The sequence below is a fragment of the Notechis scutatus genome, chromosome 1, assembly GCF_049901735.1.
Source record: "Notechis scutatus isolate UNSWTSFEM ecotype Mainland chromosome 1, rNotScu1.2, whole genome shotgun sequence".
NCBI lineage: Eukaryota > Metazoa > Chordata > Lepidosauria > Squamata > Elapidae > Notechis > Notechis scutatus.
In genome coordinates, this window is record NC_142009.1 from 72,567,645 (window position 1) to 72,585,771 (window position 18,127).

Genomic DNA, 18,127 nt, shown 5'->3' on the forward strand with positions numbered 1-18,127 from the left:
GTGGAAATTGTCATGGATGCTGCATTAAATCCAACAGCGGGAGTGGAAGCCTTTACAGCTCAGAATTTTGAGGGAAGTTAAGCAAGCAGCAAAAGAATATGGTGTTAGAACGCCATATACTCAGGCATTGTTAGAAGCAGTTGGTTATGGAAATAAAATGATTCCGGCTGACTGGAAAGCTCTGTTGAATATGATTTTAACTCCAGCTCAATATTTGGTGTTAGATCAGAAATGGAGACAGCTGGCAGTCCAGAGGGGAACAGCAAATGTTACCCCAGATCAGCTTTACGGAGCTGGTAATTTTACAACAGTGGAACAACAGAGAGATGGTATGCCTGAGGAAGGGTTCATTCTTCTCCCACAAATAATTTTTCAAGCCATAGGGTCTCTCCCTGACGGCGAAGGTGGTGAGAAGACCTTTACTAACATCAAACAAGGGAACAATGAACCCTATGAAAATTTCATTAGCAGACTGAAATTGGCTATTGAAAGACAAATTGATAATCAATTCGCCCAGAAAGAGTTGCTTTTTAAGTTAGCAGTAGAACAAGCTAATACAGATTGCAAAAAGATTTTAAATCCACTTATAGCAAGTGGGGAGAGAGAAATCGCAGATTTGATTAATGCATGTAGGAAGGTTGGGAGTCAGTCTTTTAACATGGAAACTTTAGCTCTGGCTTTACAAACAGGACATGCTCAAAAGGGGAATTGTTTCAATTGTGGGAAGCCTGGACATTTTAAAGCGCAATGTCGGGCTCCTGGAGGAGGTCAAAGTCAGCAAAATAAGAGATCAATGGGACAGGGTGTTCGTCCTAAATCAGTGTGCCCAAAATGTAAGAAAGGATACCATTGGGCATATCAGATGCTCCTACAGTTTTTACTGATGGAGGGAAAGTTTTTGGTGCTTGTGTTTGGAAAGATAAATCTGGAATTTGGCATACAAAAGTGACTTCAGAGCAGAAGTCTGCCCAGCAGGCAGAACTTGCTGCTGTAGTTTTGGCTTTTCAAAATTTTCACAATCAGGATTTTAATTTAATAGTGGATTCATTGTATGTGTATAATTTGTTACCCTTTGTAGCAGGTTCTTATTTGTCTCCTGGAATATCACCTGATATTTTAAGATTGCTTTTGTTGTTACAAGGATGTTTGGAGCAGCGTGTGAATGTGTGTTTTGTTGCTCATATTCGTAGTCATAGTAATTTGCCTGGAATTTTATCACAAGGTAATGCCAAAGCTGACAGTGCTGTAACTTCAGTCCTCACTGTCCAGCCATGGGATAGTCATAGTTATTTTCATCAAAACGCTAAAGCATTGGCACAGCAATTTAAACTTACTACTGCAGAAGCTGCTGCCATAATTCAACAATGTCCAACTTGTTCAAAGCAGGGCACGAATATCCCTATGGGAGTTAACCCCAGAGGGTTGAAACCTTCAATGATTTGGCAAATGGATGTTACTCAATATCCATCATTTGCGCCCTGGAAATATATACATGTGACTGTGGAATACTTACTCAGGATTTTTAATGGCTACCCCTCAAAGAGGTGAGATGGTTAAACATGTCATCAATCATTGCATTAAGACTTTTTCAGTTGCTGGTACACCTAAACAATGGTCTGTGGAATACAATTCTACTGGGCAAGCTATTGTAGAACGTCATAATTCCACGCTCAAGACCATGTTGACTAAATTAAATAAAAAAGGAGGGAAGCTCCTGGGGCTTCCGGCGATTCAAGATCAATTAAATCTAGCTTTATATACTTTAAATTTTTAAATTTGTCTGGTAACCCCCTGCGAGCGCGGCCAGCAGGCATTTTTCTTCTCCTTCTACAGATGCGGTGAGACCTCGGGTGTTGGTGCGGTTCCTTCCGGATCCGGCATGGGTTCCTGCTGAGCTGATAACGTGGGACGTGGTTATGCAGCAGTTGAACATCTTGGTCAAATTCGTTGGGTTCCTGGTCGGTGTGTTCGGCCTGATCATTCGCAGGCACCTGTGAAGGAAGTTTCGGAGGAGCAGGATGGCGCATCTGTGGTTCCTGATCCTGCTGATTCTGCCTAATCTGTCCTGGGCTGCTCGGGTGCGGAGAGAGCAGCGACAGCATGTTCAGCGTGCCGGAGATTTGGGCGATGATTTGTGGATAGATAATAATTACATTAAAGATTTGCGCACAACTGCCAAAAACTTGAACATCACCAATTGTTGGTTGTGTATGCACCTTCCTGGGAGAGTGGGAGAAGGACTAACATTGCATGGAGTGCCTTTTGAGGAAAAAGATTTAATAAAGAATGCAACCTGGAGAAAACAGTTGTCTTGTGCTACAACAGAGCAATTCCAGATCCTAACCATGGGAGGTAATCTATGGACACAAATTTCTCGAGGTCTTATCCCGCCTTTGGGAATTGCTATGAACTATAGAGATATTCATATTTTAAATAATTTTACTGTTGCTATGTTTAATGATACTATAAAGAATATTAAGATGATTAATGTAGAAATGTCTGAAATTCGTACAGTTACTTTGCAAAATCGATATGCTTTAGATATTATGTTAGCTGCTCAAGGAGGAGTTTGTGCTTTAATTCATTCACATTGTTGTGTTTTTATACATAATTATGAGCCAAACATTACAAAAACTGTTCAGGACATGGAAGATCGTATTGCTCAGCATCAATCTGGAGCTGATGGGTTTAATGCATCATTCTGGGACAGTCTGTGGTCCTGGCTTCCTGATGGATCTTGGTTTCGCTCCTTATTGCAAGGGGTTGTTATTATTATTGCTATATGTATCTTATTATGTTGTTTTATTCAATGTATTCCTAATCTATTACAAATGTGTACCTCAGTCTTCCGGCGTGAGGGATCAGGTCATGAGGGAACTGTGTACTATGCCACTAAAACACCCCCTATCTTTGAATAAATAAAAAAGGAGGGAATGTGGTAATATAACCTATTGATCATTTTATCATTTTCTGTAAGGCCTTTGTATAACTAGCAGTAAGTCTAGAAGATGTGGGCATTCTTGGTGGGGGTAGGAGTATCTTTGCTCAGAGTGCCTCATTCTGTTTTGATTCTGCCAGTTTAGAAGGAATAGGAAAATGGGTGAAAGTTCAAGGTACAAGATACACAGTTGTGCTTTCTCATGGGACTTTCCAAACTTTCCCATGAGACTTTCCGTGGCTGCATGATCTCATCCTAGCAAGGTAACATCTGGGACTTTCCAAGATTGTGTGTTCTCATGCTGGTGAAGTAATCTCCTGTTGAGGTCATTGTTTTCTGAATATGCATACTGTATATTTTGCTTGTGTGTTTTCTCAATAAATACTGCTACCTGAGTTCTCTCAGGGTTGGCATTTTCTCAGAGACAGTTCCCTGTGTCTCATTTCAATGTCAAACCACCATAAATGGGGAAGAACAGACTTCAGGTTAATCTAGCAAGAGAGAGTGGCTTTAGAGTTGATGATTTTCCATCTTTAATGCTAGGTAGGGTTGCATAGGATCAATAAACAATTGAAAAGTTCTCCTAGACTCACAGCTCCTGTTTGAAGAACAGATAGCACCCTGACCTTTGCACAACTTTGTGTTGCGCAGAATTACACATCTTCCTTGATGCTTTGGTCACCTTCTGGGTAGATTACTGCGCTCTCTCCATGGAGCTGGCGTTAAAGAGCTTCAATTGGTCCAGAATACAGCAACCATCTTATGATCATATTACATCTTTGCTCCACAAACTGCATTTATTGTTTCCCACAATACTAAAAGCCATCAGAACTTGGACCTTAGAACATTCAGCTTGGCATAAAAAATAATAAAGAAAGGCAGACTCAAAATATCAAGAACTACTTAAAATGGTTACCGGTAAAAATACAAAAATCAAAAAGTACTGCTAAAATTCGGGTAATTGTATCTCAAAATTCCAGATGGACAACAAATTAGGTAACACTGCTCCAATGACTTATATGTGCTTTTCACTCTTCATTGAGGGACAATTGTAAGATGGTGACTTAAACCTTAGCCAAAATCACATTTGCAAGCCTAGATAACTCATGCTACAAATGCATATCAGCGTGTCAAGTTACTCACCCGTCTCTGCAGTAACATCATCAGCTGCTTTTCGAGCTATCTGGGCTGATGTTTTATTTAACCGATAAGCCTATAAGAGATTGGGGGTAAATGGTAGATAGATACCAAAAAAAGCACTAATCTTCATTTTCATTGCACTGAATCCTCCATGATACTTCTGCAGTCAAAAGATCTTGTACAGAGGCTCCTAATACTATCACCTATCTTTAACAATCTTCAGATTGTCTCTAAAGGACCAACTGGCAAGAATTAATCTGAGGCCCAAAACACACTGAAGCCACAATGAAATGTAACAGAGATTATGCCAGTTTGCTGTAAACATTTTTTTTTTTACACATTTAGGAATTTCTACTTCTGAAATGAATCAAGGTGGGTGAGGACAGGACATGGGCAAAGAAGCAGAGGTGGTATTCAGCAGGTTCTGACCAGTTCTGGAGAACCGGTAGCAGAAATTTTGAGTAGTTTGGAGAACCAGCAAATACCACCTCTGACTGGCCCCGCCCCCATCTATTCTCTGCCTCCCGAGTCCCAGCAGATCGGCTGGGTCTTCTTTTGTTGCCCTGCACAGGAGAACGGAGCTGGAAAGCAGGTTAGTGGGTTGGGGAGGGAATGGGGATTTTGCAGTAACCTTCCCCAGGAGTGGGGAGGGAATGGAGATCGTACAGTATACTTCCCCTGCCATGCCCACCAAGCCACGCCACCAAACCATGCCATGCCCACCAAGCCACAGCCACAGAACCAATAGTAAAAAATGTTGAATCTCACCACTGCAAAGAAGGGTTTACATACTGCATTAAGCCAAAATGAGATTTACATTGTGGCGTTCGCAATAGACTAAGCCGAAGTCTTCACTCGGTCCGTGTTTCCAGCGGGAACACGGACCGTTCCTATTGGCTGATGCCGTTTGACAGCCGGCTATAAAAGGGAGCTGTCAAACGGCATCAGCTGTTGTCCTCCAGCTGGCTGCCTTGTTAGCGCGACAGCCACGGCAACCCTTTATTGTTTCAATAAAGTAACAGCTGAAGTTCGCTCCGACTTTGCCTCAGGTTATTCCGCCGCTCTACAACATACATATTTCTGACATAGTTGGATAAGTAAGCCAAATCAAAGATACTTGAAAATAGAAGGGGGGAAAAAAGCTGCTTCTTGGCCGCATTAAAAGAAGCCGAGAATTTGAAAACCCGTGGATTATACATTTAACAGGGGTCCCCAATACCCGGTTCGTGGACTGGCACCAGGCCATGGCATGCCAGAAACCGGGCTGCGCAAATAAGCAAAACCCCATCCACGGGATACAGGCAACAGGCGAAACCACGCCTCCTACAGTCCATGGAAAAACCCCTCTCCACGGAACCACTTCTATAATTCACCATCACCTCCAAAACAGCACTGTTACAAACAAATTTATCTCAAGGATCTGGAAAATGATGTCAGCGAAAAACACAAGACAGGATTAAAAACAGCCTTCTGGAGATGATTCATTAAAAAAAACACTCATGCCTTGTCTGCTATTCAGATCAGACAACAGGATATGAAAGGTGGCAGAGTCTTGCAAAGATGCAAACATCTATCACTGCCGATATGGCATCTGTTCGCTTTTTTTTCAAGGCAAAGAAAAATGATTTAACAAAACAAGATCTTCACCATTCAAACCGAATGTCTTAAAAGTCCTCACCCAGATAATGGCATTTTAAAGATTAATTTACATAAACCTACTACAAAGGAACATTGTACAAGCATCAACAATAGTGGGAAAGAACAAATAGTTACAGTAATGAATTGGAAATACTCGTAGTCCTCGACTTACAACAGTTCATTTAGTGATTGTTCAAAGTTACAACAGCACTGAATAAAGTGACTTATGACCATTTTTCACACTTACAACCATTGCAGCATCCTCATGGTCATGTGATGAGCATTCAGCCACTTGGGAACTGGCTCATATTTATGACTGTGGCTGTGTCCCAAAATCATTTGATCACCTTTTGTGACCTTCTGACAAGCAAAGTCCATGGGGAATCCTGATTCATTTACCAATCAGGTTACTAACTTATCAAATGCAGTGTTTCTTTTTTTTAAATATATTTTTATTGTATTTCCATCATTACAACTCAATTCATCATATTTTCAACAGCATTTTTGACATCTATAAAAGTTTTTATCTTATAAATCTTAATACATTACATATACATTTGTCAATCACTAATTAATATCCTTATCAATAATTATATTCTTAGATATTCTACATATCTACAATTGATTTTCTTGAGGTCTCTTACAAATTAATTTTCACATCTTATTCCTATTTGTTATCCAATTGTACCATTTGTGCCAAATTAAAAAATATTCAGAGTCTTCTTTTTCTTTCTATTTTAATGTGAGCATATTCATTTCAGTGCTTACTATTATTTTTTGCTGTACTAGTTCTTCGCTAGGGGTATTAGGAGTCTTCCACATTTGTGCAAAAGCTATTCTGGCAGCTGTTAAAATATATAATATTAAATATTTTACTTTTTTTGGATGTTGGTCTTTAATAATTCCTAAGAGAAAAGTTTCTGGTCTGAGTTCAATTTGATAACCCGTGATCTCCTGTAGCCAGTTTTTGCTTTTGATCCAGAATGTCTTGGCCTCAGGGCATCAAATGCAGTGTTTCACTTAACAACTGAGGCAAGCAAACTCGTAAAATGGGGCAAAATTCACTTAACAAATGTCTCACTTAACAACAGAAATCTGGGGCTCAAAAGTCAAGGTCTACCTTGCAAAGCACTGCTGTTTTTGCAATGAGGCTCTTTTGGCAAATGATTAAATGGGACACGAGTGCCGAATGAATGATGGATTAATGCCACAGAGTTAATCCTTATGGGTTATTTCCTGTTCATCCAATCCTAATTTCCAAGACTAAATCACATTTTATCAAAAACAAACAAATCAAAACCACGCTATCACAAACCTAATGGACCTCACACAAAAAATATATTTTTCCCATGAATATTTAAGTTGCTTTATAGCATCCCTCCCTTCCCAATCTAGTACAATCTAGACACATTGGTCTCAGTTGCCATGATTCCCAGCCAGTCAGCCTGGTCAAAGCTGATCAGAGGAAAACCCAAACTTGATAAGGAATAAATCCAAAACTCTCACCAGATGTTCAAGGCTGTAGTCAGCTTGTGCTATTTTAGTGCTGCTGAAAGTATTTGTCTCAATGATATCAGCACCAGAAAGCAAGTATTCCTGTAAGCAGAACAGAACAATTGAATAGCAGTAGCAATAGCACTTAGACTTATAGCATATACATAGTGCTTTACAGCAGTCTCACCATTTTACAAAGTCGCATATTGCATCACAAAATCATGCGGTACCTGGCTTCACAAAATCATCGCAGGCTGGAACCGATCAGAGTGGCAACCTGAGCCAAGCACGACCAACCAGCCATCCCCGCTAACAGTTACCTTCAACTCCTCCTTCTGACCTTTGTCCATGGACTCATAGCGCCATTGCCCATACTTCCAGCTGAAAGATCCTGGAAATTAGTTTTGTATGAGAACCCCCCCGATGAAACAATAGGCTTGTTCAAAACGAACATACTTTCTACCCGAGAAAGCTCACGGAATCTAACTTTTCATCAAACAAGATGGACTTTACCCAAAACGGGGCCTGTACAAATTGTTCCAGGACAGGTACTAGTCCAGGCGAAGGATTACCAAAAGGTGCTTAGGACCCTAGCTTTACAATAACTCTCTGAGCAGTTTACAAAGTCAGCATATTGCCTCCTACAATCTGGGTCCTTGTTTTACCAAACTCGGCAGGATGGAAGGCTGAGTCAACCTTGAGCCAATCAGGACTCGAAAACTAAACAATGGAAAGTTGCTTGAGCACATACTACCATTCTGCCACCAGGGTCTTATATCAATTTAGCCCAAAACTTCCAACTGAAACTTGGAAATTCAGGTAACTGAGAATGGGAAATGTGGAACAATAGGCTTGTTGAAAAAGGAACATATTTTTTGAGAACGTATAATCTAACCTTCCCTACTATGGATTTTAACTCAATGAGGTCTGTACCTGTTGGGTCTTATTTTTGGGGAAACACGGTAGATGCTGCTTGAAATCTGTAGACATACCTATACACTCAAATCTAGTAAGCTGAAGAGCAAAGTAAAACAAAGTTCATCTGTAATTAAATTATTAAACAGTCAGAAAACAGAACTGGTAGTCAATGGCTACTGAATAGATGGCTGCTCTAATAAAGCCCAAAGTTACATTATCAATGAGCAAAACACTGTCTACTAGTTTCTTGAATAGATTACATATAATTAACAATTTGTCTACCATTGCAGGTAAAGTAATTAGGTGTAAAATGGGACATTTTCACTGATCACTTTTAGTTCTGTTATTCATCTTTGAGATTAGAGGAAAAGCTTTAGAAATCCTCTCAACTGCAAACTCAGCTTATGTATTTTTATTATTTGAACAGCAGGAGAGGAAACGCTACAATATATTATACAATTAAATTATAACTGAAAGTGGCAAAAGAAGCAATTCTTGTTTCATATTCATGTTATACTGTACAAGAAATGTAGTTATATTTCAGATTTGGATGCTCCAATATGACTGTCTCAGTTTAAACTCTTGGATTTTTTTCCCTTCAGCAGTAAAGAAAATAAATGAGGACAAAGGTAATTACAGATTGTTGCATTTTAATCAAACATTACCAGGAAGAATTTCCAATTTAGATTTTCAGTGAAATTGACTGATGACTGAATATATTTCTCAGTGTAACCCAGTCTTCTTAAAAATTAAGAAAATAACAATATTTTCAAGTGTTATTTCTTTTGAAATAACACTTCTGTAAATATGTTGTGTGTTTTTGTGTATTTGCGATTCACAAAAGCTAATGGCACTGAATGTTTTCAAAAAACAGATCCTGGAGTAAAACACTGGTACATATTATCAATGCATGGATGTTAAAGGCTCAGACCTGGATAATAGTTTTGTAGCACTAGTAACTTCTTAGAAATTTCCTTTCCATTCCTGTTTGATAGTACCATTTAAGCACCAGGGAATTACAGAGAGGACAGGTTGTCAAGCCTCAGAGTCAAAATGTTAACAAGGGGCACCTTTGCTTTTGTGCTGCATAAAGAAACCCCAAATAACATGAAAACTCTGCATTCCAAACTGGGAACCCGCTTGGTATAGTGTTTATACCACTTGGTATAGTGGCCTAGAAAGCAAAAGATTGGAAATTCCAATCCCACCTTAAGCATGAATATCAGCTAGGGGCAATCACACTCTCTCTGCCCAATTCATGCCATATTCATGGATTGTTATTATGGGGAAAACAGGAGGAAAGAGCATTACTCTATGCAGGCTGTCTTTGAGGGTACAAAATAAAAGGTGGGATATAAATCTGGTCAATTTCTACACCCAAATACCTCAAAACTCCCCTCCACTTTGCCTTTCTCCATTCTAGATCATCACAGCCAATCTCTTGTCACCAAATCCCCATTTTCTAATATTTCTTACACTTTTTCTTTTTAACCTGAGCTAAAATGTATATATTCTTAATGCTTTCCAGCCATTTATTGGTTTCTGGGGGATCATAGATGCAAATAATAGAACCGTATCACAAAATAGGGATTAATTCATCAATGTATTTTTAAAAGTGAGAGTAACAAAATATGAGCATAATCCAGTCCCATTCAAATTAGTGAAAATGTTCCATCCATTATAATTTACTCTTTGTTGCCTTTTTCACTGAACAATACTCGGCAATCATCTTCATATGCCCCTCATCTCAAGAATCATTTTTGAGGAAAGTGCCCATAATTGTGCTCTATCCATACCAATATTTATCAACCTCAGCAGTTTTAAGCTGTTTAGACTTCAAGTCCCAGAATTCCCCAGCCAGAATTCTGGGAGTTAAGTTCACACAGTTTAAAATAGCCAAGTAGAGCACGTGAATGTAGCTTTCAAGAGTTGTTATACATGTCAGAAGAATCAATAAACCCTTTCTAGTACAAGACTCATAGAACAACCTGTACTCACCTTGTGAATTTTGTAGATGATATCAGGCTGAGTTATGCTCAACAGGTCATTATTTCCCTTGAGTGGTTTCAGGTGATCCTTAAATTCTTGACCTCGAAATTCCTCTTCTCCTAAGGAATATTGCTGAATCATGGTCCCCATGCCTCCATCCAAAACCATAATGTGCTCCCTCAGAATGGATTCTATCTCCTCTTTCAGGGTTTTTTTGGAAACTGCATGAGAACATTTGGAAAACATCTGTATTTAAAGCAATCATCACCTCTTCTCGCAATCAATCATAGGCTCTATGCACATGCCATCTTGAATTTGCTTTAGCAAGGCAAATATATGTGTTGTATAAATAAATAAAATAATCCGTATTGTTGCAACTAGAACAAGGACAAAAAAAGCAGCTTATGGCCTAGCTACATTCTGAAAGGGTGCTTACTTAAAGATTGAGACACACAGATCTCTAGAAACCTATTATTTCAAGCACAACTAAGAAGCCCCAGATTAGAGAAGCTGTCATTTAATGATATTTCAAGTTAAAAAAATAATAGCACTTAAGACATAGCACTTAGACATATATACCTCTTCATAGTGCTTTACAGCCCTTTCTAAGTTGTTTACAGAATCAGCATATTGCCCCCACCAATCTGGGTTCTCATTTTACCGACCTTGGAAGGATGGAAGCCTGAATCAACCTTGAGCTAGTCAGGATCGAACTGTAAAACTGCTGGCAGTCAGAAGAATTAGCCTGCAATACTGCATTCTAACCACTGCGCCACTATGGCTACAACGGAACTTTACTAAACAAATGAACCTTGTTCAGGTATGCCTGCCTACTCTACAAGTTTAAAGTACTTTAAAATCATGCACATCTGATGGGTCCTATGAAATTGTATTTGAAGAAATTCAGGTTTTGACATAGGCTTTTGTTACACTTGGCCAATATCCCTGGTTGCTCTTATATGCCTGTTGTGTGACTGTTTGCAATTCACAGACTTCTTACTGTTTCCTGCTTTGCATTTTTTTTTTCTTTCATTCCTCCCTCGCCAGGAACAATCTGAAAAATCCATAGACGATATGTTTCTTTTTTCCTTTTCTTTGCTACAGCTGTTTGCTGCATGCATGGTACAGTACAGTTAGCCTAACAGGAGACAGAAAATCTTTTGGTCTGGAAAAGTATGCGGCAGCTCAGGAGGCTGTGGCTCTCTATGGTCAATTAAGCTCTAAGGGAAATACAACAGAAAATAGCAACCCAAATCTGTGCTTGTTGGTTTTGTACTAAAATTGAGTTGAGTTCAACTTGCTCCCAAATAATGTTTTTCTTTCTCTCTCTTCCTTCCTTCCTAATTTATAGCAAACTCTTGGCATCTCACAATAATAAACAAAACAATAATATCAAAACCCAAACTCTTACGAATGCATTAAAGCTCTTCATGACCTAAAACCAGATTACCTGAGGGACTATTTATCTCCTATTATTGTATATCTCTCGGGCTAATGAGATTAGGCAGAGGGCCGTGCTTTGAGTCCCATTAATTGGCAATATCAACTAAGTGGACCAAGAAACAGGCCGCTCTGTCACAGTCCCTGTCTCTGGAATGGTATACAGTATCCCCACGGAGAAGGAGAGGGGGAGGGGGAGAGAGAGAGAGAGAGAGAAAGGGAGAGGGAGAGGAAAAGGGAAAGGGGGGGAGAGGGCTCTCACCCTGACAATGTTCAGGAAACTATTTTGGCTATTTACCCAGTCCTTGGGATAAATTGATAATTGAGACCGATTGGATAGGGTTTTTGTTGCTGTTTGATGATAACGTTTTCTTTGGGGTACTTGGGAATTTTTTGTTTTTATTATACAATGTTGTTCTAAAAACAATTTTCTTGTTGATTATATATATTCTGGATGCTTTTCTCTATAATTTCTGCTTCTATTTTGGCGATTACTTGTGGACAATTATTAACTGGGGGAAAAAGGAATCAAGAATCTATGTTTCTGTCTGACTTGCATGCCTTGACAAACAAAATGAAGTATTACTATCTCAAAAGAGAGATTACAATTTTTTTCTGAAATATCATCTCAGGTCTTATCACATAAACAGAATGGAACACCCCAGCCCTACAAGAGATGTCTTTGGGATATTAAACCAAAGTATTTACTGAACCACTGGGATAAAATCAAGTTCAAGAAACCTTGTGGGGGGGGGGGGGATCTTAAAACCACCATTTCATTTTTAAAGTGGAAGAGGTACTGATATTGTAAAGGAAGGGGTGTTCTTCCTTCCAACCTATTTAAATTTTACAAATTCATTTACACTTATCTTTATTATCTTTGGAAGCTTATTTTTGTGCCATTTATAATTAATTCCCTTCCCCCCAGGTTAATAACTGACTAGAGATAAACTGACTGAGTGATAAGATAGGGAATGTAACAAAACAGCCTGGAGAAGGACAAGTTTATGATAAAGAACAAATGCTTCCATCCTATTTTATGTTAGAATATTTTTCCCCGTGAATATATATACATGAGTTTTTTTGTTTTTTTTCAGAAAAGTATGTCTGGAGGACATCTAACGGCATTAATGTCCTACTAAAGGTATGGCAGGAAGGCTTGTGGAAGAGCATTTGGGAAAAGCAGTATTTCTCACTTAGTGATCAGGTCAGAAGACTGATGCCAATTCACTGTACAGGGAATCCTTACCTAATAATGGTTAATTGGGACCAGCAATTCCATCACTAATTGACACAGTTATAAAACAAAACAATGATAGGACCTTACAACAGCAACTCCAGCAGTCTCTATTGCAATTATTAAGTGACTCACACACAATTATCAAGCATGATGTTACATGATCACAACTTGCAACTTCCAGATGGCTTCCCCAAATGTTTGTCAGAAGCCAGCTTGCTTTAACTTTCCCAATTGGTGCCAGTTGCCAAGCTGTTGAATCACAATTGAGTGATCATGGGGACTCTGTGAAAGCTGCAATTTTGAAGAAAGTTATAAGTCTCCTCATTCAGCATGGTCATAACTGTTAACAGTTGCTAAATGAACAAACAGTACTTCACTAAGTGAAGACTACCTGTACACATCAACAGCTTAATACACATATAATTCATCACAGGTACAGAGAATGCTTAATATGTATTCTCTCAATATTTTTGTTGTTGTTGTTAGTTGCAAAGTCGAGTCCAACCCATTGTGACCCCATGGACAACGTTCCTCCAGGCCTTCCTGTCCTCTACCATCTTCTGGAGTCCATTTAAGCTCACGCCTACTGCTTCAGTGACTCCATCCAGCCACCTCATTCTCTGTCGTCTCCTTCTTCTATTGCCCTCATTCTTTCCCAGGACCTCTTTCCTTCTCATTAGGTGGCCAATGTATTTGAGTTTCATCTTCAGGATATGGCCTTCTGAAGAGAAGTCAGGGTTGATCTCCTCTAGGACTGACCAGTTTGATTGCCTTGCAGTCCAAGGGACTTGCAGAAGTCTTCTCCAGCACTGTAGTTCAAGGCCTCAATTCTTTGGCGCTCAGCCTTTCTTATGGTCCAACTTTCACAGCCATACATTGCAACTGGGAAAACCATAACCTTGACTATGTGCACTTTTGTTGGAAGGGTGATGTTTTTGCTTTTTAGTATACTGTCTAGATCAGTGGTCGCCAACTGGTGGGCCACGGCCCACTGGTGAGCTGTGAGAAAATTTTGGTGGCCCGCAGAGAAATCTCACCCCAAGAGCACCCCGCCAAAAGCAATTAATCCAGGCTGCGCAGAAACACAAGTGCTGCGCCATCCACATGGCCCGCAGGAACCCTCCCCGCTCACTCACTCCTTACCCGGTGAATTTGTCTGCTAAATTTCTATTTTTCCTTTATCCGACCATCATCTGTTCTCTGTGCCAGGAGGTTTAGATTAGCTAGGAAGCAGAAAATGGTTGGATTTCTTGCTTTCCAGCTAGTCTTTAGATCTTCGGCTCTGCTTTTAAGTACAGCCGAACCTCCCTTAGGACTAAAGGTTTGCCTGCGAGCAAATTCAGTGCAGACTCATGGCAAGCTAATTTGAGCTAACCGATGGTAGATAGATAGATAGATAGATAGATAGATAGATAGATAGATAGATAGATAGATAGATAGATCATTGAATGATTCTGTGAGCAACTCAATCTGCCTGCTTTGCCTGATTTTGGGTAAAAGTTGCTCTTTTTTTAAGTAAAAAATTCAATATTTACATGCATGGTGTGTTGTGAGTTAATTTTGTGAGTTTGCTTGGTAGCAAATTTTATGAGTTTGCTTGGTAGCAAATTTTATGTGACAGACTGAGCTAGCCGATGGCAGATAGATAGATCTCTGAATGAATCTGTGATTCTGTGAGCAACTCAATCTGCCTGCCTGCTTTGCCTGATTTTGGGTAAAAGTTGCTCTTTTTTAATAAAAAATTCAATATTTATATAAATATTTATAATATTTACATACAAACCATGCCCAGCCAGTCACATGACCACCAAGCCACACCCACAAATTAGGCCACACCCACAGAACCAGTTAGTGGTCCCTGGGATCTAAAATTATGAGTTTGGTGGTCCGAGGTCCAAAAGGTTGGCGACCCCTGGTCTAGATTTACCAGAGCTTTAGCTTTAGTTAAAAAATTTTTAAAGTAGGAATGAAAGCAGGACAAGGAGGATATGCTCTGCCCCATTATTTGTCAGAATTGGAGCACCACTTTGGCCAGGATATTTGACAAAGAACAACCATGAATGCAACAGTATCTACTTTTAAAAACTGGCCTACAAAAATCATCAGTGGTGTGATGGTGAAGCAGTACCATCACTGGGAAGGACAAACCAAATATACTGCCCTTACTTGGTGGGGTGAAGTATATATGGTTGGGGATTTTTGCAGAATAGATGCATAAAGCTCCTGGGAGATGCAGACATCATGGGTACACCCAGGATTGCAGTCACAGCTGCCAACAGATAACACTCGCTGCAGTCAGAAAGATGTACTGTATTTAAGGGAAAGATGTCTAACTCCTGCTGTTCAATCAGTGCATGAAACTAAGGATGGAGTGGACAACACAACTACAATTAGGGTGGATTTTTCTCTTTATGGTATATTTGGGTTCAGAGGGAGAAATCACACATTCAGTGGTAGAACTTTGTGACTGTGCTGCAAGCATCACTCTGGGCTGCAGGCACGTGATTTCATATAGCACTGGCTTAAGTGAGACTTTTGATTTCATATAAGCAAAAGTTTAGTGGAAAACATAAAGTTCACCCTAAAATGTGTACCTCTCTTTTGCTTCAATGTGATAAACAGCATAACTTTATTATCATTAATCTGATGGCATTCCGTTGCCTGAAAATCGCCTTAAATTATAACCGAGGAAGTGCTCTAAAACTCTCGCTTGTATCCGAGCAAAAGACCGATCTGCTCGAACCACGTGTTCATAGAGAAAAATTACACGTGGTTTGCAAAACAAGGAGGTGGATGAGCTTTATCCAAAACACAGTTCAGAGGAACCCTGGGAGCCGATTCACCGCGTGTTTCACTATTAGGTTCTTGCTAGGTCTCCTTTGATTGTCAACACGAGCTCGGCTTAGTCGTGTACGATTTAATACTCGGGGTTCGTTGCATCATTTTCTGAGGTCCAATTCAGCTGATACTTAACGCCAGAAAGATGCAGATGCTAACCAAAAGTGCTTCGAAAAGGTAATCAATACTTTTGATTCTTAATTTAATTCATCCGGGTTTCAAAAGATATTAGCTCACGTTCACAAGTTCAACGATACCCACTTTATCTACTTTCCCTTTTGGATATTTAGAGGGGGGGGGACTAAAACCTCCAAATTGTCAAGTGCACTGTATCTGAACGACTAAAGTTAATTGAGTCTACTTTCTGAGTACAGCACACTTAGTAAATCTGCTGCCGACAGAGTAACTAAATACGGTAAGTAAAGAAGAAGAAACCTAAACAGCCCATTTAGGAGTACTATAGCGGAGCCCACTGACTCTACGATTCCCAGACCAACATAAAGCAAAAGTTAAGAAACTTTGCGCCCTGTCAAGCCATCGGAGCTCACAAACGCCTCCTAGAAACACGCACCGTGCGATTCCTGGCTACCCCGCTGCTCAGCCAACTCGGGAATTGCGGGCGACATCGTTTTGAAACAGCCTTGTCAAATCTGAACGAGTCAATTTCGGCTCCTGGGTGAAGAATGGCCGGAGACAACAGCAAGGAAAGCGCCTGCGTGCGCGTCACTAGCTGCGCAGACGCATACGATTCTTCTTTCATGTAAACGCAACTATCAGTGTAGACAAGGGACATTGATTTGAATGTTGCAACGGGGAAGGCGTGGAAGTGGCGTGTTGGAACTGCGTACAGATAAGAGATAAAAGATAATCAGATTTGGAAGGGACCTTGGAACGGCTATGTCTACGTTTTATTATTAAACGTCTTCTGTTTCTAGATTTCCGCTGCATTGTCAGAAGTCACACCTCATGCTGATTATAATGTGAACATATTTAACCAAACTGATGATGGCAATGATGGAAATATACACCGCGGGCTCCTCGACACTTGTGTGAGTTTGCAAAGGAAAAACCCCATTTGGGAGGACGATTAAGATGACAACTCGGACTCTGGAAAATTCCTTTTTGCTTGAATATTTTAAAGAAGGAAATTTAAATCCATTCTTCTGCCTCAGTCTGAAGAGAAAGAGGGCAGGGCTGCTTACTTGCAATTGCTTAATCTTGTTAATCGCTTAATCTTGCAATCACCCTAAGAATAGAAACCTTCGGAGGTCAATCAACAGCAGAGGTATCTAACTTTGGCAGGTTTTAAACTTGTGGTCTTCAACTACCAGCATTCCCCAGACAGGCTGCCTGAGGAATTCTGCAAATTCCACAAGTCAAAATTGCCAAGATTAAGCACCCCGATCTTCAGGCTTCCTGGAATGGTTTCTCTGCATCCAGATCTACATTTTCTTTGCAAGGTTTTCTCTGCACACGAAATTCGATCCCATTCAGTTCAGTTTTGGAGAACTTCTGTTTGGTCATCCCAAATATTATATTTCAACATTTCCAGCACGCCTCTCCTTCGGTAAAAACTAAATATACTTTTCTTTTAAATTAAAAACTGAGTGTAAGAAGCAGCATTTCTCAACCTTAGAAAGCTTAAGATCCATAACATCTGAAAGTTGTCAAAGTTGAGACATGCTGATTTAGAGAAAAGGGTCCAAAGCTGACTTTGGCTGTTTGGTTTTTTTAAATTTCATGTAACTTCTAACCATGCCTTATTGAGAGAGGAATCTCAGCCATTGTGTCACTACTGTAGGTTGTATCACCTAGGTTACACAAAGAGGAATTAACTAGGTGAATGCTGATTTTAAAACGGGACTATATCACATAGTGCAGGAAGTCAAGATTTTGTTAATCGTGTTTTGTTTAATACATGACAATTCCCTGAGTTTTCATTACACCACAATACAAAAAAATAATTAGTATAATGACTGAATGCAGTCACTATAGACTTTTCTCATTACCCTGGGTACAAAAAAAATGTACACAGCACCTATATTATTCATTGACTATTTAAGAAAGTTCATTCTTCTTCAATGTAAGCAAAGCACTGATATGATGTATGGAGAGAAATTTCAGAAAAAGATATCTGATAGATCATCCTCAAACATCCAGTGCTATTGAGAATAAATAGCCAAAGGTGTTATCCTTGAGATTTGCACATTTTGGTTATGTCTTTATACTGCAGTTCAATTAACTTGCTGCTGCATTTACATTTCACTGAAACATAATATGGGTAACTTGGTTTGCGGTTATTTGGTCATATGTGTGTTTGAGTATAGGAATGTATCTGTGGATCCAGTTCCCCCAAATGCCACTTCATTATCCTGGGAGGTCAAATATAACATTATTTGTTCCTTGAAACATTTGTAACTGTACTAAGCAGAATAATAGACACACCTAAACTTTGTGCATCACAGAAGGTGGCGGCATGTAGCCAATCTTGA

At 39.6% G+C, this 18,127-nt stretch overlaps 1 protein-coding gene across 1 annotated transcript in view; it reads right to left on the minus strand.

Moving 5' to 3' along the window:
* MTR (5-methyltetrahydrofolate-homocysteine methyltransferase) overlaps positions 1 to 16,359 on the minus strand; it is a 79,047-nt gene extending 62,688 nt beyond the window's left edge. Inside the window, exons 1-4 of the mRNA XM_026669412.2 lie at positions 16,207 to 16,359; positions 10,127 to 10,338; positions 7,223 to 7,312; positions 4,082 to 4,151 (exon numbers count right to left, since the gene is read on the minus strand). Coding sequence (XP_026525197.2) covers positions 4,082 to 4,151; positions 7,223 to 7,312; positions 10,127 to 10,338; positions 16,207 to 16,261 — 427 coding nt within the window. The 5' untranslated portion in view covers positions 16,262 to 16,359. The remainder of the gene's footprint in view (positions 1 to 4,081; positions 4,152 to 7,222; positions 7,313 to 10,126; positions 10,339 to 16,206) is intronic.
* Positions 16,360 to 18,127: the final 1,768 nt, after the last annotated feature.